This window comes from Megascapheus bottae, chromosome 3 (assembly GCF_031878675.1).
Source record: "Megascapheus bottae isolate mThoBot1 chromosome 3, mThoBot2.hap1, whole genome shotgun sequence".
Classification (NCBI taxonomy): domain Eukaryota; kingdom Metazoa; phylum Chordata; class Mammalia; order Rodentia; family Geomyidae; genus Megascapheus; species Megascapheus bottae.
In genome coordinates, this window is record NC_143511.1 from 89428865 (window position 1) to 89452498 (window position 23634).

Below are 23634 nucleotides of genomic sequence, written 5' to 3' on the forward strand. Positions count from 1 at the left end.
CTGAGCTCTTCAGCTCATGGCTACCACCCTATCCTCGAGCCAAGCCCCACTTCCCATTTTCTAGAGATTACTGGTCCTTTTGTGCCTGGGCTGGCTTTGAAACTTGATCCTCAGATCTCAGCCTCTGGAGTACGTAGGATGACACGCGTGAGTCACCTTACCCAGCAATAGGCACTCTTTCTGAAATGAGTAATACAATCCACTTCAAAGCCAGTCCAGAGCATTCCCAATTGCAAACGTGAAACAATCCACTTTCTAGTTTCATTACTATAAAATTGACAAACCCAGGAACTACTTCTAAAAGGCCACATAGGTGTGGGAGGGGGGCAGAGGCTCCCTGCAGCTCTCCAGTGGCCCCCCAGCAGTCACCCACAGTCCTCCACTCAACCAAGTCTAGAAGAACACCTCCAGCCCCGGTTAACACTGCGGCGCGCGAGCGCATCACCTGTGTACTCAGCCACAGAGGCCAGGGAGGAAGCTGCAGACGCCGTCTCCCAGTCTCGGTCCGTGCTCCTGCTCGGGTTGCGGCTCAGGATGGGCAGGGCTTCCAAGGACTCCACGCTGCGGGCACAAAGGGATCATAGAGATACACCCACCACAGCTCCCACCTTTTGGTGCTCAGCGCCACTGGGAGCTTCCAGGGACGGCCGAGTGCTCGGGCTGGTGGCTTGGGTGGGTGCTCCAGCAAGATGCCCAGAGTCAGGGTGCAGAGCACTGTGGCAGAGGGGGTGTGTGCTTTCGGGGAATGTCTACCACACCAGCTTCGTCCAGGGAGCGGTGTGCAGGGCTGCAGGCTCCACAGCCGCTGGACATCCAGCCAGGGACGAGGCCAGGGGACAAGGGGCCATTGTGGCCCAACCTAAGAGCCACACCTCAGATGCTCTCTGGAGCCTCTCCTGCCCAGGCTGGCCCCACAGACAGTCTGAACATAGGCACGCCCATCAGGTGGACAGCCACGGGGACCCAGGTGGGCAGCAGTCAAGACAGACCCAGACTCAAAATCTGGAGGACAAAGAAGCCAGGGGATGAGAGGCAAGAAACACAGTGGGCACAGGGTGCCATCTTGTAAGAACACAGGGCAGGGGAAGACTGTGTTACAACAAAAGGCCAACAGCACACAGCAAGCAGTCAGCAAGGCCTCCCAAAGTAAAGACGTTCACTGCAGGCACCAGAGGCTCACATCTGCAGTCCTAGCTACTCAAGAGACTGAGACCCGAGCATCTCAGTGCAAAGCTAGCACAAGGGCCAGGAGTGTGGCCTAGTGGTAGAGTGTTTGCCTAGCAGCCATGAAAACCCAGGTTCGATTTCTCAGTACCACACACATAGAAAAAAGCTGGAAGTGGTGCTGTGGCTCAAGTGGTAGAGCTCTAGCCTTGAGAAAGTCCAAGGACAGTGCTCAGGCCCTGAGCTCAAGCCCAGGACTGGCAAAAAAAGAAGGAAAAAAGCTAGCACAAGCAGTAAAGGCCATGAAACTCTCATCTCCAATTAACCACCAAAGAGCCAGAGGTGGAACTGTGGCTCAAGCAGTAGACCACTAGCCTTGAGCAAAAAAGCCCAGGGACAGCAGACAGGCCCTGAGTTAAACAAGCCCCAGGACTGGCACAATTTAAAAAAGGAAAAAAAAAAAAAATCACCTTTTGTTTTTCTTAAAAGAAAATCAGTACCTTTCCTGTATACCAATGAGTAGGCTCCGGAAGAAAATCAGGAAAATTTTCATGATAGCCTGAAAAATTAATATAGGCCTAGGTCTGATAATACCTCGGGAACTGCTGCAAGATGACTGCTCTGTGACACTCCATTCTCCATCACCAGTGGCAGCCCACGCCCACACTAGCTGCCTGGCCTGGGCGACAGCTTTTGCCTGCTGTTGAGAGGCGCCCCCAGGCTGCTCAGGCACTTACCGGTGAGAAGGCGCCCCCCCTGAGTGAACGCTCTCGGGTTCTGTGGTTGCCGCAGAGGCCAGGGACAGGCTGGAGCCGGAATGAGTCTGGCTCAGGTTATCGGCTGCAGGGACAAGGGATAATTAAAGCTTTCCCCAGGCCCAGCCCTGGGTGCATGAGCACCCGTGGTGCTCCCTTCCCGCCCCCTCAGACAAGGGAGCGCACAGGCACGGCTTACGGGTGGAGGGGCACTTGGTTCCTGAGTCGCTGCAAGATTCCTCTCGATGCACCGACTTCGGCCTTGGCTTTTTGGGCTTGGACTTCGGCTTGCCGAGTCCTTGTTCCTCTAAGATCTGCTGCTGCTTCCTCCTCAAGTACTCCTGCTTGATGAGCTCCCGCCTCGCCTTCTCCTCCTCCTTCCGTATTCGGTCTTCTTCTGCCTTACGTCTGAGGGAAAAATGGGTTCACAAGAGCCAGCCTTCCAGGGGTCCCTTCAGAACACACACTGCCAGTCCCACCCTCTCACCCCCAACAACCCAGCACAAGCACGGCTCCTGGGGTCTCCCTGCCGGTCCAGGGCAGCGGGTGTGACCACAGTCACATTACTTTGTCCTCAGCGTTACAGTGGGGACACAGGACGGCTCAGAACTAGAACCCCTGTGGGGGAGAGGCTTGAGGGAGAGCCTCACAGCCTTGATTCTTGGTTAGTGGGTGGCAAAAGGAGGCAGCAGGCCCAAGGAACAGAAGGAGATGGCCGGGAACGACTGCTGCAGTGGGGGCGTGCCAGCCGAGCCCCAGCCATCCTTCCTGCAGCCGTCCTGTTCCCCTGGGCACCTAGGGAGGAGAAAGTGGGCAAGGCTACCAACCGGGCTTCATCACGCTTGAGCTCCACTTCTGCCTCCAGCTGCTGCTTGCGAACACGAGCCTCCTCAGCCTTGCGCTGCTGTTTCAGGAGGAAGGCCGCCCGCTTCTTGGCTAGTTCATCCTCCGCTTTCTGCTCATCCTGCAGAGCAAGGTCGTCTCATAGTGAGCGTGAAGACACAGAACAGCATCCCGAGCTACCAAGCAGCACAGAAGACACCAACGCACACTCAGAAGGTCCTAACATGTGGCCCACGGCTGTCCTTGCATTATTGCCTTTTGTTGGTAGTGGTGGTTACAGGGCTTGAACTCAGGGCCTGAGTTCTGTTTTTATTCAGCGCCTAGCACTTTGAGCCACAACACCACTTCCAATGCTGGAGTAGTTAACTGGAGGTAAGAGTCTCACTTGCCTGTCTACACTGGCTTTGAACTATGGTCCTCAGATTTCAGCCTCTGGAGTAGCTAGGATGACAGCGGAGGCCACCAGCACCTGGCTTTTCTTTTTAAATCATGAATGCCAAGTATCTTTGTTGAATGGAAAGCAATACAAAAAGAAGCCATGCTACCCAAAAGGCACTACGTTGTCCTAATTTCCAAACACCTCATCTCAAATGCGGTTTGCCTGACACAGCATGCAGTGCAGGCCACAGCCGGGACCAGTGTGCCGTGGGACACAGTCTACCCTGTGGCGAGGGCTTCAGGAGGCGTCACCACCGGAGAAGCCCAGCACGCCAACACACTGCCCTTCCTCGCCACAGAACACGCACGACAGAAGCAAAAACACCCTCGACACCAGCCACGCGTCACCACACAGCTGCCCCTCGCCACATCTCAGCCAGGTGTTTTTGTGCCATCTTTGGGAAAGGAAATTTTTTTTTTTTTTTTTTTTGCCAGTCCTGGGCTTGAGCTCAGGGCCTGAGCGCTGTCCTTGGACTTTCTCAAGGCTAGAGCTCTACCACTTGAGCCTCAGCACCACTTCTGGCTTTTTGCTATGTATGTGGGGTATCGAGGAATCGAACCCGGGTCTTCATGCATGCTAGGCAAGCACTTTAACCACTAGGCCAAACTCCCGGCCCAAAAGGAAATTTTTAAATGGCTATATCCCCAGGAAAGAAGAACATTAGGCAAAACAAGGAAATTACAGGACATTCACATTTCAGGTCTAAGAGCAACGCTGCCTGGTCAGTCACGCCTGGCTGTTCCACCCATGATGTCGTGGCTGCTTCTGGCTAGGTGAGGCCTTTGGGGGGAGGGGAGGCTCCTCTGCAGCCCTCAGACTGGCTGGCAAGGGAATCTACTCCAGAATGAAAGTACTTTGTGGAGGGGGGCTGGGGAACTACTGTACTGGCAAAATACCGTTGAGCAGTACTAGCCTTCGTTTTAGTTTTTATTTTCTTCCCAGTCTTGGGGCTTGAACTCTGGACCTGGGCCCTGTCCTTGGGCTTTCTCAAGGCTGGTGTTTTACCACTGGAGCACCACTTTTGGCCTTTTCTGTGTATGTGGTACTGAGGCATCGAACCCAAGCCTTTGTGCATAGGCAAATACTCTACCACTAGGCCAGGCTCCCGGTCCTAGCCTTGTTTTTTTGAGGTAAGGTCTACCCCCTTGCCCAGGCATGGGCCCGGGCTACTACCCACCTATACTCAGGCTTCTTGTCACCTCCTGTCACCTCTAGATCACAGGCACATGGGCCCCACCCAGCTTCCTTCCATGGAAGTGGATCTCATAGTTCCGTGGTGAACTGACCCGGCACTGTGCTCCACCCCACTCTTTGCCTGCGATGACAGTGTGCCCCGTGTACTCGGCTGCGGGTTAAGAAGAGGCTCTCGTGAGCTTTCCTGACTCAGCTGGCCTCCACTGGTAATTCTGCTCTTCTTAGCCAATCAGGTCACCAGACCGACAGACTCCAAACCTGCTTACCTTAAAGAAGAAGCCAACCACAGGCTTTTGGTCACTGTCGCCAATCAGCACCATGGAGCTCTCCTGGCCTGTGGACTCACCATCCTCATCGGGGGCCTTCAGGTCAGAGAGGTCCACTTCAATGAGGCTGGCCTTGCTCCTCAGTGGCTCTTCCACTAGGACATTCTCTTTGTCGGAGATAGACAAGGCACTCAGCCCCGCCTCTTTCACGCTCGTGTCCAAGCCCTCCTGGCAGCTCCCCTGCTCCAAGAGAACATTAGCATCCCTGGAAGAGGGCACAAACGACGCCCGCTGGTTGCTTTCATCATGGAGCCTGTAACTGTCAAAGAGATGTTTCTCAGAGGGGTTGCCCCCAGAGTCCGCAACACTGTCCACACCTGGGTCAGACGGGGTCCGTGGGTGGTTGCTTGGGGGAGTAGAGCGGAGGTGTGGGAGTGTCTCCACGCTGGGCGTCGGGGTTTTGCTCCGGAAGGGACCTGGTGGCCTGTCTTTCGGAACCTTCAGCTCGGCTGGCCTCCCTGACCTCGAGTTCCGGCCCTGGCCAAGCCGGGGAGGTTTTCGGTGGCCAGTCGCCCCGGTGGGTGAGAGGGGCTCGACAAAGTGGACAGGGGCCTTTACTTTTTGGTCCTGGGGGTTGTTTTTGGAGCCTGGTGTGGGCACTGCTGGGGCCTTCATGAGAAGCTGCTGCTGCTGCTGGGAGATCTTCAGTATGGCCTGCTGCAGCGTGCTAATGGTCTCTTTCAGCTTCTCGATAGACAGGTCACTTTCCTCCACGTCCACTACCTCCCCCACTCCGTCCTCCAGGAGGGCAGTGGAGAGCACCCTGTGAGTCTCCACATCTGAGAGAGCCGAGGGGTCTCTGGGCTTATGAAGCTGGGCAAACGCCGAGCTTTCCCTGTCCACGTCTGGACACTCGCCCACATCTCGCTGCTCTTCCTTGAGGACGCCTTCTGCACTGGCCACAGCGTCCTCCAAGTCCTCCCCATTATGCGGTGTGTACTCCTTTGTAAAGTGCTCGGGCCTCAGTGGCTGCAGGGTACCATCCGCCTTGCCCTTTTTCACCACATGCAGGAAGGCGGCCTTGCCCAGCTTCAGGCGCTGCCGTGCCGACAGTGCCTCCATCTTCTTCTTCTGGGTTTCAATGGCTCTGCGCTTCTCCTCCAGCTGCATGTGCAGCTGCACCAGCTCGGATGCCAGCAGACTGGCAGGGTCCTTGGTGTGCCGACTGGGGCTCTGTTCCCGCTTCTGCCTCCAGGTCGTCAGAGGGGCGGGGCAGCTCTCGGACGCGTCCGGTGTGGTCTTCTGGGAGCTGCTGGTGCTGGACTTGGTCTCGTTGCTGTTGAGGCGCTGGAGCTTGCGCTCTGCGAAGCTCGTCATCTTCACGCTGCCGCTGGCCACAGACACGCTGCTGAGCTGAGAGGTCGTGCTCAGGCATGGGCTCGAGCGGCCGCTGGCGTCGTCCTTGTCTTCGTGTTCCTTGACCTTCATATCCTCTTGGAGCTTGGCCGACTCCTCCTCACCAGTGTATCTAGGGAGCAGCACAGCACGGTCCTCACCAAGGAACTCCTGCTCCGCGTCGTCCACATCCACCGCGTCTGAGTCCGAATCCTGCCTCAAGATCGTCCACGGCTCCGAGTCATGGGGGCTGGGGCTCTGGGAACTCACGTATAACCTCCCCTCTGGGTCCTCGTCAGTCCTGCCTACGTGAAGGAAGAAGCCATCGGCCTGTCTCTGAGGGAGCGGGTCAAATCCACCAGCAGCCACAGGCCCCCCACGCGCTTCTCCTGTGGCTTCTGATAACCGCGAACTCTCCTCAGCGGGGTCGACACTCGCAGTCAATTCTGAACAAGGAATCGGAGTGAAAGTCCTGTTCAGGTCACGACCGCCGTGACCGATGACAGCTCTCTTTCGCACCAGAGGCTGGGAGCCCTCAACAGGCCTCTTCAACGTGACACCACGAGGCCTCCCTTCTCCAAGCTCGTCCTCCTTAGTGGTCACCTGCTTCTCTTTTGCTGGCCTAAGCACTGCCGGCATCAGAGGCTCTAAGAAGAAACTGTCGGGCTTACTCTCCAGGGTGTCTGCCTGCCTCTGGGGAGACCTGGCACTGGCCACCAGGCCTGGTGCCCGAGGTGAGGCCCGTGGGGCCTCTGGGTCACCACCATGGGGAGACACGTCCGTCCTGATGATGGCCACAAGCTCCTCGTCGTCGTCGTCGATGTTGACGTTGCTGAGGAGGCTTCTCCCGTCAGTCTTGGTGGCAGCAGGGTCAGGCTGGTTGTGCGGGGTCAGGTGGATGATGTTGGATGCCAGACTATCTTTGCTGATGGAACGGGCCAAGCTGATACTGTCACCAGAGCTGGGGTCCACATCACAGCTTGTGGCATGGTGGAGAGTGAAGGGTGTTGGCTGGGACACAGGCCTGAAGTGGGGAGAGAAACACCATGGGATATGCTATGTATGCATGAACCAGCCTCCATGGGGCCTGGGGAGGGGAGGGAACTCCAGTTAGGAAGACAAAACTCAAGTGCTTAACACGTGATGCTTCAGGTCCCAAGACAGCTTTACACACACCCTTAAAAGTGACTTGAGGGCCAGGAGTGCAGTCTAGTGGTGGAATGCTTCCCAAGCATGCATGAAGACACGGGTTCGATTCCTCAGTATCACACATAGAAAAAGCCAGAAGTGGTGCTGTGGCTCAAGTGGTAGAGCTTTAGCCTTCAGAAAGTCCAAGGACAGCACTCGGATCCTGAGTTCAAGCCCCAAGACTGGCCAAAAATACATAAATAAATAAAAAGTGACTTAAGGACACAAGAGGCATTGTTCACTATATGAAATGCAGCATTGTTGCACGTAAGTCAGGTGGTCTCTGGGAAAACTCAGTGTCCCCATGAGAGAACCGAGATGGAAAGGGCCTCATGTTCTGGCAGGACAATGACACAGCGCCTGTGGGGCGGAGAAGGGGTACCCACCTGCTCCTCTTGTCTGGCCATGCCATCGCTGTGCCTCGGGGCTGACCATCGACCCGGGTTAGAGAGTTGGAGCGATGTCGCTGATCTGCAAAAGAAATAAGAACATCTGGTGCTCCGTCACCAAGCATGAACCTCAAATTCTATCCCAAAGAACCATTTCCCCAGCAAATAACTTCTGACTCAGTCCATGAAGTTGCAGGGCAGCAAAACAACACAACTTTGAGTAGTTCAAGTGGAAAGTAATGTATGGTATAAAAGCAAGCATTTGCAATACTAGTACAGAACTTCACATCGGCATTTCACTGTGTAAGTTCTCAGGCACAACCTAGCATCTCTGTGAGTGCTGCACAGGACACTCTCACATTCTAAGTTACAGCAATGTAGATTAAAATAGATTCTGCTATTGTTAACTAAAAATACTATCAGAATAAAAATTCAACCTGGGGGGTGGTAATATTTTAGTAAACCCTGGGAAGAAGGACATAACCAAAGGGGAAGGAGAGGGGCGTGACACTCACCCGGGGTGTCCTCTGCCTGTGCCGCCTTTTGCTGTTTCTGCCTCAATGGCAGTAAAGGGTGGGATGGGCTGAAGGCAGAAGTTCCTTTCCCACTGAATGGAGAGAGAATTGGAAAGAAAAGCCTGTTTTTACCATCGTCAAGTTCCAGAGCAAAGGCACATGAAACAATGGAGATTGTCAGGAGCTCCTCCTGAGCTGCAAATAACTCACAGGCAAAAGAAAATTTACAAATTTTTAAAAAAGGGCCGGGAAGGGCCAGGAGTGTGGCCTAGTGGTAGAGTGCTTGCCTAGCATGCAGCTAACATGCACAAAAACCCAGGTTCGATTCCTCAGTACCACATACATAGAAAAAGCCAGAAGTGGCACTGTGGGTCAAGTGGTAGAGCTCTAGCCTTCAGGAAGCCCAAGGACAGTGCCCAGGCCCCGAGTTCAAGCCCAAGGACTGGCAAAACAAACAAACAAAAAAAAACAGGCGCTGGTGGCTCACACCTGTAATCTTAGCTACTCAAGAGGCTGAGATCTGAGGATTGTGGTTCAAAGCCAGCCTGGGCACGAAAGTCCATGAAAGTCTAATTTCCAATTACCCACCAGAAAACTGGAAGTGGCGCTGTGGCTCAAGTGTAGCCTTGAGCTGAAGAGCTCAGGGACAACACCCAGGCCCAGAGTTCAGGTCCCAAGACCACCACCACCAACAAAAAAGATAAAAATACAAAAGCTTCAAGTAGGGAAAATACCAACTGATGATGAGTGTTAGATACAAACTGGTTTCCAATTTCCACAAGAAAATTTAAGACTAAAGCAAAGATTTTCTTCAGAGCAAGTAAAAGGGAAAGTAGGAAACCAATTGTTCTTAGAAGTTTTCAAGACTAGTTCAGTGAAAAACAAGGGAAATTAATGAAAAAGACCACAACCAGTGTGGTAGTGCATGCCTCTAACCCCAGCACTGGAGAGGGTCAGAAGTTCAAGGCCAGCTAGTGTTACAACAGGGAGAAGGTATCTCAAAACAAACTAAAAAAGAAGACTATAAAGATGATCCCACTGTGCCAAGCCAACTCAGCAGCCTGAACAGGAGCCATCACTCCCACAATGCACATGTTCTGGGGCACTGAAGCAACATCCATGAAGAGCTCCAAAAAGTACCCACAGCCAGTTGACTGCTTGGATCTGAGCTTTAGAAGAATGGCTAGTGACACACACAGCTGCAGAGTGACAGCTTGTCACTGGCGGTGAGGCAGTGAGGGGAGGTGCGCCGGGTGGTGAAGTGGCACTCACCAGCCCTGCGACTGGCCCACCATGCATCTCCCTCCACCCCCCCATCACCATGCACCGGCCCCGGGGCACCCCACTGGAAGCATGGGCACAGCCCACTAGCCACTGTGGCTGGGACAAGGAACAAGGAAGGTGAGGACAGAATGGAAGGGCTCACAGATACTGGGCATCCGGAGCCATCGCCACCACCCTGGCCTCTGAGGAGGCAAAGGCAAGGTCACCCAGAGACCAAGAAAGCAGAGAAGGGAAGAGGCAGGGCACCCGGGGCCCCAGGGGCAGGGAAGAGTGGGGGACGCCCCACAGGCTCGGTCTAAAAGCAGAAGTTACAAACTATGGCGAGGTATCAATAGGGCATACGCCACACATTCACTAAAACCAGATACAGAGAGGTCAGCCCGGTGAACCACAGAGGTCACACCGATTCTGCCGGAAGCCACCCTCTGCTCCCACACCCACAATGCAAGTGCCAGCATGAGCATGGAGCTGCCCACACTGTGGAGTTGCCCCGCAGCTCTGCCCTCAAACGCTAGCACTGCCCAACAGCCCCCTTAGCCCAGGGCTGAGCCACTGTCCACGGTGCTCCAGGGACGTGCCCCTGGTTCTTGCCCACACAGAAGGCACCAACCCCTCCACAGCACTGCTTCTGCAGTATCTTGGGCCTCTGCCTCGTCTTTTCCCCCTGGCCAACCCGAGACAGCTAAGGCTCCTCAGCCTGGGGTCTCACGGAGTCATTCAGCTGCGGGCACTACTTACATGAAGTGGCGTTAGAGCACAGTTCTCACCTTCCATTCTAACCCCATTTCCACTACTTAAAAACACCCCTCAGGCGGGGAGCATGGCTGGGTGGTACGGCACCTGCCCAGCTGGGTTCTACCCACAGCATGTGTGTGTGTGTGTGCGTGCGTGTGTGTGTGTGTGTGTGTAAAATAACTGGCGTCAGTCATGGGGCTTGAACTCTGGGCCTGGGCCCTGACCCTGAGCTCTTTAGCTCAAGGCTAGCGCTCTACCACTTTAAGCCACAGTGCTACTTCCAGTTTTCTGGTGGTTAACTGGAGATGAGACTTTACTGCCCGGGCTGGCTCTGAACCGTGATTCTCAGACCTCAGCCTCCTGAGTAGCTACAATTACAGGCGTGTGCCACCAGTGCCCGGCTAAATACTGAGTCTTAATAATGAAAATCACTTTTCACTGCGCTCTCCCGCGCTCGGTACTACAGATGCATGCGGGGCCGCGGTTGCCATGGCTTCTCCTCGCGGGGGCAGCGGGAGGCCATTCGGCTAGGCGTTGGCGGGCTTCGGCGGCGACCCTAGACCGGAAAGCGGAAGGAATTCTGCGCGCAAGCATCTGGCTCATGTGGCAGAATGGCACTGCGCCACTCACTGAAAGAGCGGACTATCTCAGAGAACAGCCTGATCATCCTGTTACAGGGCCTCCAGGGCCAAGTAACCACTGTGGACCTGCGGGATGAGAGTGTGGCCCGTGGACATATCGACAACATTGATGCTTTGATGAACATCCGACTGGCCAAGGTCACCTACACCGATCATTGGGGACATCAGGTTGAGCTGGATGACCTTTTTGTGACAGGCCACAATGTGCGGTATGTGCACATCCCAGATGACGTGAACATCACCGCAACCATTGAGCATCAGCTACAAATCATCCATCGTGTGCGCAACTTTGGTGGCAAAGGCCAAGGCCGGCATGAATTTCCCTCAAAAAAATTTAAGTAAGGCTGGGTGCTGATTGGCTCATGCCTATAATCTTAGCTGCTCAGGAGGCTGAGATCTATGGATTGTGATTTAAAGCCAGCCTGGGCAGAAAAGTCCCTTTGAGACTCTTATCTCCAGTTAACCACTCAAAAACTGAAGTGGAGCTGTGCCTGAAGTAGTAGAGTGCGAGCCTTGAGCAAAATAGCTCAGGGACAGTGCCCAGGCCCTGGATTCAAGTCCCAACAGCCAAGGGAAAAAAACAAAACAAAACAAAAACTTAAATGAGGCTGTCCCCTAACAAGCTCCAAACTCAGGTCCACCTTTATTCTGAGCCAGTACCCCGCCATCTCTCTCTGCCTAGAGCCTGGTATCTTTAACAGATACCATCTTTCACAGCTGCCTTTCATAGGGTCCACCTCCAAGGCTCACCCTGAGACTCAGAGTCCTATCTGTCTGCCTGTGGCCTTGGGGTAGTTGACAATCCCCCTTTTTTGATCATTTGTATTGGAATCTGTGATTTACTGAATTAGGGCATGTGTCAAAAGATTTTTTAAAAATCCTTTTGCAATTGTGTTCATCTCATAAAACCAAACTTGGATGCAAACAAACAAAAAAAAAAAAGAAAATCACTTTTCAAAAAGGTGATCTGAAGTATGTACCAATGGCTCACCCCTGGCTACTCAGGAGGCTAAGATCTAAAGACCATGATCTGAAGCCAGCCCAGGCAATAAAATCCATGAAACTCTTAAGCACTAAAAAAATCTGGTACAAAATTGTGATTTAAGTGGTAAAGCACTAACCTTGAGCAAAAAAGCTCAGCCACAACATCCAAACCCTGAGTTCAAGCCCCAGAACTGGGGCACACACATGCACACACATACACACACGCACACACACACAAAAAAACTGAACAAAACTATATAATTTCCCACCAGAACAAAATCAAATGACTTGTTGAATGAAGTCAGTGAACAGATACTGCTTGTGGATAATCTAAGTGAACAGGAAATCCACAGTACTTCACTCTTTACCTGGCTCTATTTCCAAAGCAAATTTAAAGTACTATGCAGTATCTATACTCTTTAAATCATTTTTTAAACACAGCAATTTTCTGTGCAGAGATAATGGAAAAGTATCTTTCCTGGGAACAGTACATCCTTTAAAGGATTCTGTGCCAGTAGACGAGGCAAGCAGTCTGGCCTCTGGAAGGAGCTGGGGTACACTGCCTATTTAATGGCATGTTTAATTCCAACTTCAGTTTGCCAAGAGAAGGGAGATGGGGTAGTACATGACTTCCAAGAGCAAAACAAACGGGACTCACAGGTATTCGGGCTCTTCAGGGTGGAGGAGGTGCCGGTGCCCACCTTCTGCCGGAGGCTGGCTGGGTGCTGGCAGGTCAGCGGGGCTCATGGCGGCCGGGCTGCCCAGGAAGCTGCGTTTGGTCGCATTGGAGATGGGGACGGGAGGCCGGTTGCACTTCTGCTGTAACACTGTCTTAGCTGCAGAAACAATAGTTTTTCAGACTCACTCCCAATACTGCTAGTTACCTGTAACTCCAAGAAACAAACCCCGTAGCACCAATAGGTGGAGAACAACTCAACTTTTACAAACTCTCCAGAATTGGTTTCAAGCGAAACAAATCTATTCTGCACTATCAATGCTACAAATACGAGGCCAAGTTAAAACAAAGCCCAGACCACAAAGCAGACAAAAAAGGCCAGCCCCGCTGGGATCTGCCTCGGGCACCAGCACACAGCTCTTCCAAGTACCCACGTGTGTGTGTGGACAGCTGCTCCCACCAGGAAACTACTGCAGAGGCCCCCAGGTGGTCACTCACCGTCCTTCAGCTCCTGGACATCCCTGGGCTGGACGAAATCTGGCTTGACATTCTCAAACCACCAGAAGAGCTCGGCAATAAAAACCATCACATTCGGCTACAAAAGAAAAGCAAAAGGCTATAATAAATGCCCCCCCCCCCTCTGTTGTTTTGCGCCTGCGCTCCGGGGCTGGCAGTGTGCCCTACCTTCAGCACAGGGGGCGCGTACAGCATGTCCTCCAGGGTGAGATAGAAGCACTTGTTCAGGTGCTCGTTGGAGAACTCGCGCAGAAGCCGGATGTTATACAGGCTGTCAGCCATGGAGGGCACCTCCTTCAGGCAGATATCTAGTGAGTGCAGACAGGTACAACTCAGTGCACTTGCACACTCCGCTTTGTAAGGCTGTGTGCACATACAGCATTCTACACTGAACCATTTTATATGGAGTGACTGCACCGAAGAATTATAATGTCAGATTAAAAAAATACAGTAAGCCTTACAAGGGACACTACGTACAGAAGGAAGACATTCATTCTCTAAGTTGAGAACTTCAACACTAAACATCGCTAACAGACATTACTTGAGATTTAAGAGCTGAGCTGCCATGGCCTTCGGCAAAAGAAAATTCTCTATTCAGGAAGTCACTTCTGTAAGAGTAGAGGCTGGAGCAGGGAAAGGTGCACAACCACCGGGGGCAGGATTCATCGCGTCTCCACTGCAGGAGGCCAGGGTCCTGCCATCCTCTGGGGCAGGGCACTTCAGGCCTTCAGAGCACACGTGACAGTCCCGAGCCCGCCCTACCCAGCATCCTTGCTTGTGGCTGGAATGGCTCACACCAGTGAGGCAAAACTGCTCAGAGGACTTGTGCTTGCTTCTCCCCCTCTGAACAGGGAGAGTCGGGCTCTGCAGAGGCCAAGGGCTGCGCAGCGGGACAAGGCCCTGGCTTCCATCCCTAGCACCACCAAAGGCAAGTGCTGAATTTTTGTGCTTTCTGGGTCTAGGTCCTCAGGGGGAGGCCGGGGTGACTGCCTCATGTGGGGATGCGGAGGCTACATGCTGCTCTGTCACCAGTAGCCTGGTGGCACCTCTCCTGGCTGTGTGCAGTGGTTCTCCCCACACCAAGCGTCAAAGGTAGAGCGGATCGTCCAAGCTCCTAGTCAGCCATAGTAACTCGGCCACCATCATGTGGAAGAACATGAGCGACGCAACCGACGACAACAGAGCTCGGAGGTTGCGACAGCACAGCTCAACCCAGGAAGAAAACCGGAAGTGTGGAGTGGAGGCAGAGGGCTTTAAGATAAACAACTGGAGAAACAGGATGGAAGGAGGCTGGGTGACTGTCCTGCTGGGGGAGGGGAGAGAGAATTCAGTCTAAAGCCTCTTCCCACAAAGAAGCACACCAATGTCCTCCAGAGGACAGAACAACCCCATGCCCACCCACAGGGCACTGCCACCCAGTGCAAAACGGGCACCACACCAGACCTCTTGCAACATCAGACTGATTTAATGCCACTGCCTCAACACCACAGAGACCAGGACTGAGCAGTAACTGGGACGCACAGAACCCATGAGAGTAGATGCTAAGGACACCACTGGGACAAGGGGCACATCGGGGCAGGGGCTGGGCGCTGCTGGGCTTTCTCCTGAAGGCGAGATGAGGCCAGAGCTGGGGTGGGTAGGAAGTCTAAGGGACTGGAGTGTGGCTCCAGGTGACACCTGGGCCCTCCTCTGCAGGGGGAGTCTGGCTAAGACTCAAGGGGGCACAAACCTCCATCAGAGTAAAATGTTCCACTCAGCTCGTTGGTTCTACTACAGGAGTTTTGTGTTGACTCTCTGTGAAAGCGAAAGTATTTACCAAACTGGCAATAAAAGTACAGAACAATAGATGTTTAAAAGACCTCTCCCTCCCAAGCACTGGCAGAAAGTTTCCTAACAGCTGTGCTGAGGTTGAGCCCAGGGCCCTGTGCTGGCCGGGCAGGTGCTTTGCCACCTGGGCCGCACTTTGGTTCTTTTTCAGACCAGGCTGGCCTCAGACCAGAACCCTCCACGTATTTCTCCAGCATAGCCACGATCACCAGTGCACACACCGGGTCAGGCGTAACTGTTGAGGCAGTCCTGATAACTCTTTTCTCAGCCTGGCCTCAAACTGCCATCTTCCCCAGTCTCTGCTTCCCCAGTAGCTGGGATTACAAGGATGAGTCACTATAGCTGCTCTGAAAGCTTTTAGCACATTTTCAATATTTCCTTTGCTGCCTTCATTCCCAGGCTCTCTCCAATCTCCCTGCCTTGCAGTGACCACTTCTACTGAGCTGATGACCCTGCACAGGAAGCATGGAGCCAGCAGCCCTGAGGTTGGGCGGGCTCCTCGGTCTGACCTAGACCAACTACTCTGTCCAGATGGTGGCACTATTCCTGGTCTCTCAGAGGCACACCTGCAATAGCCTAGGATCCACACACCACTGTCCCACCAACCCAGGTCACCAAGGCACACTGAGACAACCACTTTTGTGGTAGTTTTAGCAAGCCAGCCTGTCATTGCCCTACACAATCCATTTAGAGTGCTGGGAAATGGCCCTCTCTCACAAAGAGCAAGGGCACATTCCACCTTTCCTTATTCTCCGGGGGAGTCTACGTAATAGAAGTTGTCAGTCCCTTCCAACCAAGGCAGAACAGCCTGGCAACCTGGCAGCCCGCATGCAACAGTTCCTGACTCCTGAGTCCTTTCCCTTTGTGGTCAGGCCTCCCACAGGCTCTGGCCCAACAGACAAGTGCAATGTCACCTAACCATTCAATGTTCATAGCATGCTATAATCCCAGTAATCGCCCTTGAATTATCTACTAGATTAGTGCATATATCCTTTTTTTTTTTTTGCCAGTCCTGCGCTTGAGCTCAGGGCCTGAGCACTGTCCTTGGACTTTCTCAAGACTAGAGCTCTACCACTTGAGCCTCAGCACCACTTCCAGCTTTTTTCTATGTATGTGGTACTGAGGAATCGAACCCGGGTCTTCACGCATGCTAGGCAAGCACTCTACCACTAGGCCAAACTCTCAGCCCTAGTGCATATATCTTAGTTGTTATATTCTCCAACTTTTCCCTTTTTAGGATCAATCTTTGCAGAGGATTGCCTATTTATCCTTTAAAAGAAGGTGTTTTTAGTTTTACACATTCTCTTTAAAACGTGCAATTTTTTAAAATTTTCCTTAATCTAAAATTTTTGGGAGAGATTGAGTGAAGGAACAACATTGTCAAACATAAAATGTTCTCTTTACCTGAATTTGGAACTGCAATCCCTTTGTATATAATCTTTATAATAAGGATTTTTAAAACTTTCTGGAAGTGGTGCTGTGGCTGAAGAGCTCAGGGACAGTGCCCAAGCCCAGATTCAAGCTCCATGACCCCCAACAAAACAAAACAGAAAACTAAGTTTTAAAAATGCCACTTCACTTTTTAAATGTAATGAGAAGTCCCCTGTTCTCCTGAGGTCCACCTAGTCCTAACTGGGAATATTCTACCCCCCACCCCACCTGCACGGAGGAGCTGACTATATACACTGCTCACTGCAGTGCAAGCCCTGTGCTCCAACTCCCTGGCCCCCCACCCTGGCCTCCCTACAACCACACTGCAGTGACCTGTGATGCTTTCCACAGCAGAGGTACACAAAATCTCTGCCTGGATTCCTTCAGAAATGTCTGTGCTTCTGGATGGAGAGCTGCCTCTGTCCACCCTGAGCTGAGAGCTCCGAGGGGCCTCTTCCTGACCTGGACCTTGGTTCCTGAGCACCCATGCCCTTCTGAGAGGACTTAACACAGAGCCTGCAGCATCCCCTGGACATGATCAAGCACTCTCAGCTCTGTCTCCCACAGGAGGGGAGCTCTGTCAACTGCCCAGCTCTCAAGACTATGTTTAAGGTGTTTGGTGCCATACAGATTCCTGTCCTATATGAGCGGCTTTGTCTCTTCAATAATCATGCTGGCCACAGGGGCTGGTGGCAATGTCTAGACTGGGCCATTTGCTTCTTTAAGACATTCCTCTGTATTTCTTTTTCTTGAATACATCCTCCTGCTTTCTCTGTTCTGTTTTCCTATAACTGGCCTCTGTATTTTCTGCAATTTCCCATGTCTTTGCTTTTTGGCTCTGGTTTTCTAGGTGATTTCTTCAACCCCATCATCTAGCTTCTTAGTGAATGAATTCTTACATTTTGACAATCAAACATATCCTTCTCTGGACATGTGTAGGAAAGGATTCTAGGCTCAGCAGTGTGGTTGTTCTCTAGGCATTCTTTCTAATCAGCTTCCTGGGCACCCACCCTTTCCTTACTGCGTTTTCTCTGACACTGTCTGTGTGGCTGGGGTGGTAGGCTGGCCAGGGCAGTCCTCAGATGGTGGGAACTGTGAGGCCCTGCACACTAGAAATTAGGAGAGAAGCATCAGGAAGTGGGTTCTGCCAGAAGTGGCTGGGAGGCCTGTGAGGCAACTCCACAGATGAAAATCCTTCCCTGACCTGCAGGCAGGGCAGGCTGGCCTCCAGAAAGACCAGGGAGGAAGGCTGGCTACACGGGTGAAGCAGTGTCACTCCTCCCTACTGCTTCTGTGTCTGGGGTCTGAGGCCACAGCCACCAAACTGAGTGCCCCCACCCCAATCTCTTGCTGGCTAGGAACCAAGGGCACCTAGACTCTCCCTATTCCTCAGACCAACTTCCAAAGATGCCCCCAGGCACCAGCTTGCCAGGACTTGACTTTACAGCTCCAGGATTCCAGCAGTGGACCATCTGTCCCTTCCATTTTACTTCTCCATCCGTTCTTGTTCAGAGTTCAGATACATCTAAGTTTGATCCAACATGGAACTTGCAACACAGCTGCTTTCTTTTCAAGTGATTTTCACTACAAACACTATCATTTTTTCCTCTTTTAAATTTTTGTGATGGGGGCAGCATTAGGGATTGAATCTGGGGGCTCATGCATGCTAGATAAACTCTAACACTTGGGCTATACCCCCAGCCTTTTTTGTTTGTTTTTAGATAGTCTTTCTAACTTTGCCCCTGCTGGCTTTAAATTCAAGATTTTCCTGCCTCTCTCAAGTGGCTCACGCACCACCACGCCCAGCTATTCCTGAAGCTTTGAGAATAATTCTACAACGCTATTCTAATGTATTGCAATAAACGTCGTAATTCATTAATTCCAACATGTAGATTTGAGGCAACACGCCCCTCTCCATCCCCTTCACGCAAGCTCTGGTAAGTTTGTGCAGCTGTGCTTCCGATGGCTGGGACATGTCAGGAACAGTACAGACCAAAGCAACTGCCAACTGCTGTGCAGTGCCTGAGGAGCAGCTCCACCCCCGTGCTCACCAGCCCAGGACACAGTTATAGACAGCATCGCTGGTCCCAGCCTCACTCTCCATCTAGGGGAGTGTGGACAGAGGTCACACCTAAGTCACCAACTTCTAATCTGCACATGTATTTCTTTTTCCTTTTTGTGCCAGTCCTGAGGTTTGAACTCAAAACATGGGTGCTAGTCCCGATGAGAGCTAGTTCTCTATCACTTGAGCCATAGCTCCAATTTTTAGCATTTTTAAAAAAATCTTCATCTTAACTGAAGATAAAGTCTCATGGACTTTCCTTCCCCACACTGGCTTCAAACCACAATCCTCTTGATTTTAACTCCTGAACAGCTAGGTTACAGGTGTGAGCCACCACCTCGGTATATGCTTATTTATTTATTTATTTATTTATTTTTGTGGGTCATGGGGCTTGAACTCAGCCTAGGCGCTGTTCCTGAGCTCTTCAGCTCAAGGCTACCACCCTATTCTTGGGCCTGGGCGCTGTCCCTGAGCTCTTCAGCTCAAGGCTACCACTCTACTCTTAAGCCAAGCCCCACTTCTCGTTTTCTAGAGGTTAATTAGAGATAAGCGTCTCGGGTCCTTTAGTGCCCAGGCTGGCTTTGACCTTGGTCCTCAGATCTCAGCCTCCTGTAGGATGACAGGCGTAAGCCACCGCGCCCTGCTTCTGTTTTTTAAAGAAGGCACATTCCACAGCAGCTGGCATACTGGTCAAAGTCTTCATTTTGTGCTCAGGTCTTTTACAGACTTCCTACACACTGCTCCTCAGTCTGTTTCCAGGAAGCTACGTGCAGCTGTCAGCTTCTCCTGGCAGTTCTGTAGGTCTATGGACTTGGTCCCTCGTGGACGGGCTGCGAGGCCGGCAGCCCTGTAGAGGCACTGGGCTGGGGAGCTGCATGGTAGGTCTGAAAGCTCGCCCACAGTGCATAGCGAAAGGAGGGGAAGCCAAGGACGTGGCTGTGAACTGAGGCGAAGAAGCCTTCGTCCTCACAGCCTCCCTTTTCCTCCATGATTTCCATTCAGGGCACACACTGGATCTCGGCCACCTAGGTCTTGGTGTGAGGCCAGCCATCATGGCACTTGCCACTCAGTGGAGGGCTGCTGCCTTAGTAAGCATGGTTGCTAGTGTTCCTCCCAGCAACAGTGAGAAAATCCCTACAGGGCCACCCTGTCACGAGTCCTAGACCTCCCCTCTCAGAAGGGCTGGAGAGTAACCCCAAGGGCTTTGTGCATGCTGGGCAAGAGTTCTGGCAGTCAACTCTGCCCCCACTACCCTTCTCTCCTGGCATCCCTATGCCATGTGGGGGCGGGAGGCACCTCTCAGCCTCCCTTCTGCTCACTACCTCCTGACTCCAGGAGCTGTCCTGGGTGGAAGGAGAGCTTTGGTAACCCTTTCCCAAAGGCCCCAGGGACAGCCTTTGATGGTCACAACCCCAAGGCCAGATGAGCTTAAAGACTCAAGCCCACAGGCCCAGGCACCCGTAGGCGCACTATGGGTAGCCTTTCCAGAGCCTGACTCCCCCTTTCAGGAGCAGCTCTGTAACCAGCTGACTATTTTGTTTGAACCATCTATAATACCTGGCATTCCTGTTCTTGGAGCAGGAACTCTGGCCCCAGCCACCAGGGTAGAAGTATGAGACGATGCTCCGGTGTGAACACTAGCCATGGACACACCGCTGACCTTCTAATTGTCCACTCTAGACAGAACCACATGATTGCATTCCCCAGCGCTCTGGGAGCCTCCCTTGTGTGGCCCTTCATTCCACCCAGGGGCACCTGAAGACAGGGTGGCTGGTACAGAGTGGCACTAGGCAATCCCATAGCAGGAGTTCAGAAAAGCCTAGGGGTAGAGTGCTTGCCTAGCATGCACAAAGACCTGGGTTTGATTCCTTGGTACCACATACATAGGAAAAAGCCAAAAGTAGTGCTGAAGCTCAAGTGGTAGAGCTCTAGCCTTGAGAAAATCCAAGGACAGTGCTCAGGCCCTGAGCTCAAGCCCAGGACTGGCAAAAAAAAAAAAAAAAAAAAAAAAAGAAAAAGAAAAAGAAAAGCTCTGCAAACAGAGTGAACTCAGCACTGACTTTCACAGTCTAGGTGTGTGAAGTCACGAGGAGGCAGTCAGGCCACTCATGAGGAGATACAGGTGAAGTCACAAATACTTTGCCACATCACCCAGATACTTTCACGGGCAATGTCTGCATGAGATAAAATATGAGTTCCATACATTCGTCCCTCAACAGCTCCATCTATGCTAGCGCTCCAACAGACAGCACTCAGGATGGCTTCCTGTGGCTGTGGTATCTGGACATTAAACAAAGGCGTCCAGGGCTGCTGAGGGTGTGTTCTCCACTCACCATCCAGTTTCACCTGGTCGGGGCAGTAATAGTGAACCACTGCTAAGAGAGCAGCGCCGTCACTGCCGTCTCTCATCAAGTCCTCCAGCCACGGGAAATAGGGTGTCTGCCTAGCAGAAGGGTGCTCTCGCCGATAGCGGACCTGCAGTTGATAAAAGGAAAATAGTCTCTGCGTGTGAGGTCGCTTTACCCCCACATACATTACAGCACACTGCTGGAGCAAGAATTCACACAGAGCCTCGAGACACACACAGTTACGATCACCTGGAAGAGTTCCGAATGCCTAGAGACATCGGCCACCAAGGACACACAAGACAGCCACGCCCGTGGGACTGCACAGCTGCAATTCACTGCTAGCACCACCAGAGTCAGTCTAACGCCACCCTGGCACTGGCGGTGGGCACACACAGGAAGAGGCAGAGGCACGTCTACACTACCAAAAGCCAACACACTAAAAACTAATGAGAAACAAGTTAAGCGGTGAAAACCCAATGCTTGGAATGCCAGGCCGAGTACCATGAGGGTTCACCTTGGCCATAAGAAAACGACAGAATAACATGAGTATGTAGTTTGGGAAATTTCAGAATCTAGGTTAGGCAACATTTTTCCTGCTATAACCATGAACGGCTCTAAGAATGGCAAATAGCATCTAGAAAGGAAAACCACCAAGGGGTGCGTACACCCCAGAGTTCTGCAACTGGAGGAAGCCATGTGTCTGGACACTGAGCTCCACCAGCCCTTCAGCTCTGCTCCTGCAGCCCAAGAGGGCTCAAGGCATCCCACTCATGGTTTCTGAATGGGCACCCAATCCTGCTTTCAAGTACGGCATGTCCTCCTCCAAGGGGGAAGAAAACCAGCCACTTACAATCTTCTAATAACCAAGAGTTTCTGAGCATTCTGTAGATGAGACCAACTTGAAGAATGATTTCAACAATCTAGAACTTCAAGTTGCTACCTCAGTACATATGCAGTGTTCAATAATTAGTGATGATTAACAGAAAACATTTCTTACAAATCTTTTGTTGGTGTTGTTGTTGTTTTGCAATGCTTGGAATCAAACCCGGAGTCTGACACATGGCTAGCAATAACTAAGTAATCCACCACTGAACTACCCACGGCCCAGCAATTCTTTCAAATTTAGTGATAAGGCATATTTAATGAAAAAAAAAAAGTTCTAACACACACTTCAACTTGTTTCTCAGAGTCTACGGCACGTACTACCGCAGAGAACCCGCTTCACACTACCACACGTGCAAAGTCCACAGGTTCCAGCATGCAGTGCACCATGGCATGCGCCAGGCCAGGCGTCCACAGAGAGGGCAGAGATAGGAGCAAGCAGGCATGCGCAGAGCAAATGGTTTCTTGAGTAAAGATGGATGGTGTGGGGTAAAATCAGGCTGGCACTGAGCTGCAGGCCCCGAAGGTCTCACATGACTGCCTCACTCCTCCACGTTTCCAAACCTCTACCTATAAAGTATTCAGGTACACCCTGTCCATCTTTACCCCACTCTGTCTCCATGGCCTGTGTACTGAATACCACAGGAGGACAGCCACAGGTGCTTTCATAAAAGGGCACTGGGGTTGGGCACATTTTTCTATTTTCATGAAAGTCATCTGAAAGCATAATTCCTGTAAGATAGCCAAGTTTGTTTGGAGCCTCTATCCCAATCATATTCAGGGCTCAAGATGTTAACAGCTAGCATTATTCACTAAATATGCTTTCCTCTTTCTTCCCACTAAATTACTCAAAGAGAAGCAAGTGGCCTGTCAACGGAAAGCATGGTCAGGTTCGGATGGACCCATGAGCAGCCTTGGCCACAAGAGCCCCTCAGGAAGGAGCCCAAAGTAAAAATCTTCCAGGATCAAGTTGTGGAGACCAAGTCAATCTCCAGGCAAGCAAAAGGGTACATCAACACAGTCTGAAAAGACTGTGTCTAAAAACTCCTATGAAAAGGCAGTGCAACTGCTCCACTTCCAGAATGGGCCACCAGGTGGCGCACAAGGGGAAACCACTCAACCAAATCCGTTTTCAACTTTCTATTTAGGTGAAAGCCTGCACCTGGACTAACAAACTCAGATCCCAGCCTAGAAACAAGACACATTCTTCCTTTCTTCAGTTCATGGAGGGAGACCACAGGAGGAGGACAAGGGAACGGCAAAAGCCCATAGGGAAGGTCATGTTAAATACCATTCTTAAAAGAACAAAGCATAAAGAGTCCTTCCAATGTCTGCCAGAAAAAGAGAATGCCCTGTCATTACACTACTCTGGTTGCTTAAGAGAAGTCAGTAAGAACCTGGGCAAAACACAACTAGGAATTCTAAAGTGCCACATTACCAAGCCCACTGAGCCCAGCCAGGTTATGGCTCACACTAGAGAAAGTGGACATTTAAACAAAAGCAGACAAACAAAATAAACAAAATAGGAAAATAAAACTAAGTAGGGTGCGAGCAATTTTAATGGAAGCACATGATGGCAACAGGATGTCTCTGCAGATGGCGGCTGGTGGCTGGGGTCACTTACGGGCACTAACTTCCAATACCATTTGGAGGGAGACTGCTCAGGAAGCGGGAAGGAAGGTGAGAAGTCAGCAGAGCAGGTCAGGGACACTGGGGCCCATGTGCTCACACAGCAGAGGCAGGGACAGCTTCTGGGGAGCCCTCCGGACACTGTCGCAGCAGGCGGCCATCCCTTCCACTCTTTCCTTCTCAGTGCCAAGAGTCATTCAGACCCGGCACGGCCAGGGACCAAGGGAGATGTCTACTCTGACTCAGAAGCGTGGTCTGTGCCCATGTGTGTGCTGTGTGTATGTGGTCACTAAGGGTCAGGTTGTTGCTCGCGAAGGCCTGACCCGCACAGGCCAGTGTGTGGTGCTGGCAGAGGGGGAGGAAGCCTCACTGCCCAGTGGCAGGTCTGACAGCCCTGCGTCTCCTACCTTTACTTAACTATGTCCACTTAACTGAGGGAAACTAAGTCCCAAGGCAAAGGAAAAATGATGC

The 23634-nt window shown here is 52.0% G+C and overlaps 2 protein-coding genes across 3 annotated transcripts in view; one reads left to right on the top strand and one right to left on the bottom strand.

The window, feature by feature from the left end:
- Camsap1 (calmodulin regulated spectrin associated protein 1) overlaps nt 1–23634 on the bottom strand; it is a 52484-nt gene that overhangs the window by 3771 nt on the left and 25079 nt on the right. Inside the window, exons 6-17 of one of the 2 annotated variants that reach the window (XM_090330912.1) lie at nt 23159–23191; nt 20638–20779; nt 13153–13292; nt 12967–13063; nt 12451–12628; nt 8149–8240; nt 7631–7715; nt 4662–7080; nt 2747–2883; nt 2119–2327; nt 1902–2004; nt 446–561 (exon numbers count right to left, since the gene is read on the bottom strand). In XM_090330912.1, coding sequence (XP_090187038.1) covers nt 446–561; nt 1902–2004; nt 2119–2327; nt 2747–2883; nt 4662–7080; nt 7631–7715; nt 8149–8240; nt 12451–12628; nt 12967–13063; nt 13153–13292; nt 20638–20779; nt 23159–23191 — 3751 coding nt within the window. The remainder of the gene's footprint in view (nt 1–445; nt 562–1901; nt 2005–2118; nt 2328–2746; nt 2884–4661; nt 7081–7630; nt 7716–8148; nt 8241–12450; nt 12629–12966; nt 13064–13152; nt 13293–20637; nt 20780–23158; nt 23192–23634) is intronic. The other variant, XM_090330913.1, reaches the window with a different exon arrangement.
- LOC150066130 (U7 snRNA-associated Sm-like protein LSm10) lies at nt 10752–11367 on the top strand. Its single transcript, XM_090330914.1, has one exon. It carries the CDS (start codon nt 10779–10781, stop codon nt 11148–11150), a length of 372 nt encoding a protein of 123 aa, XP_090187040.1. The 5' UTR covers nt 10752–10778; the 3' UTR covers nt 11151–11367.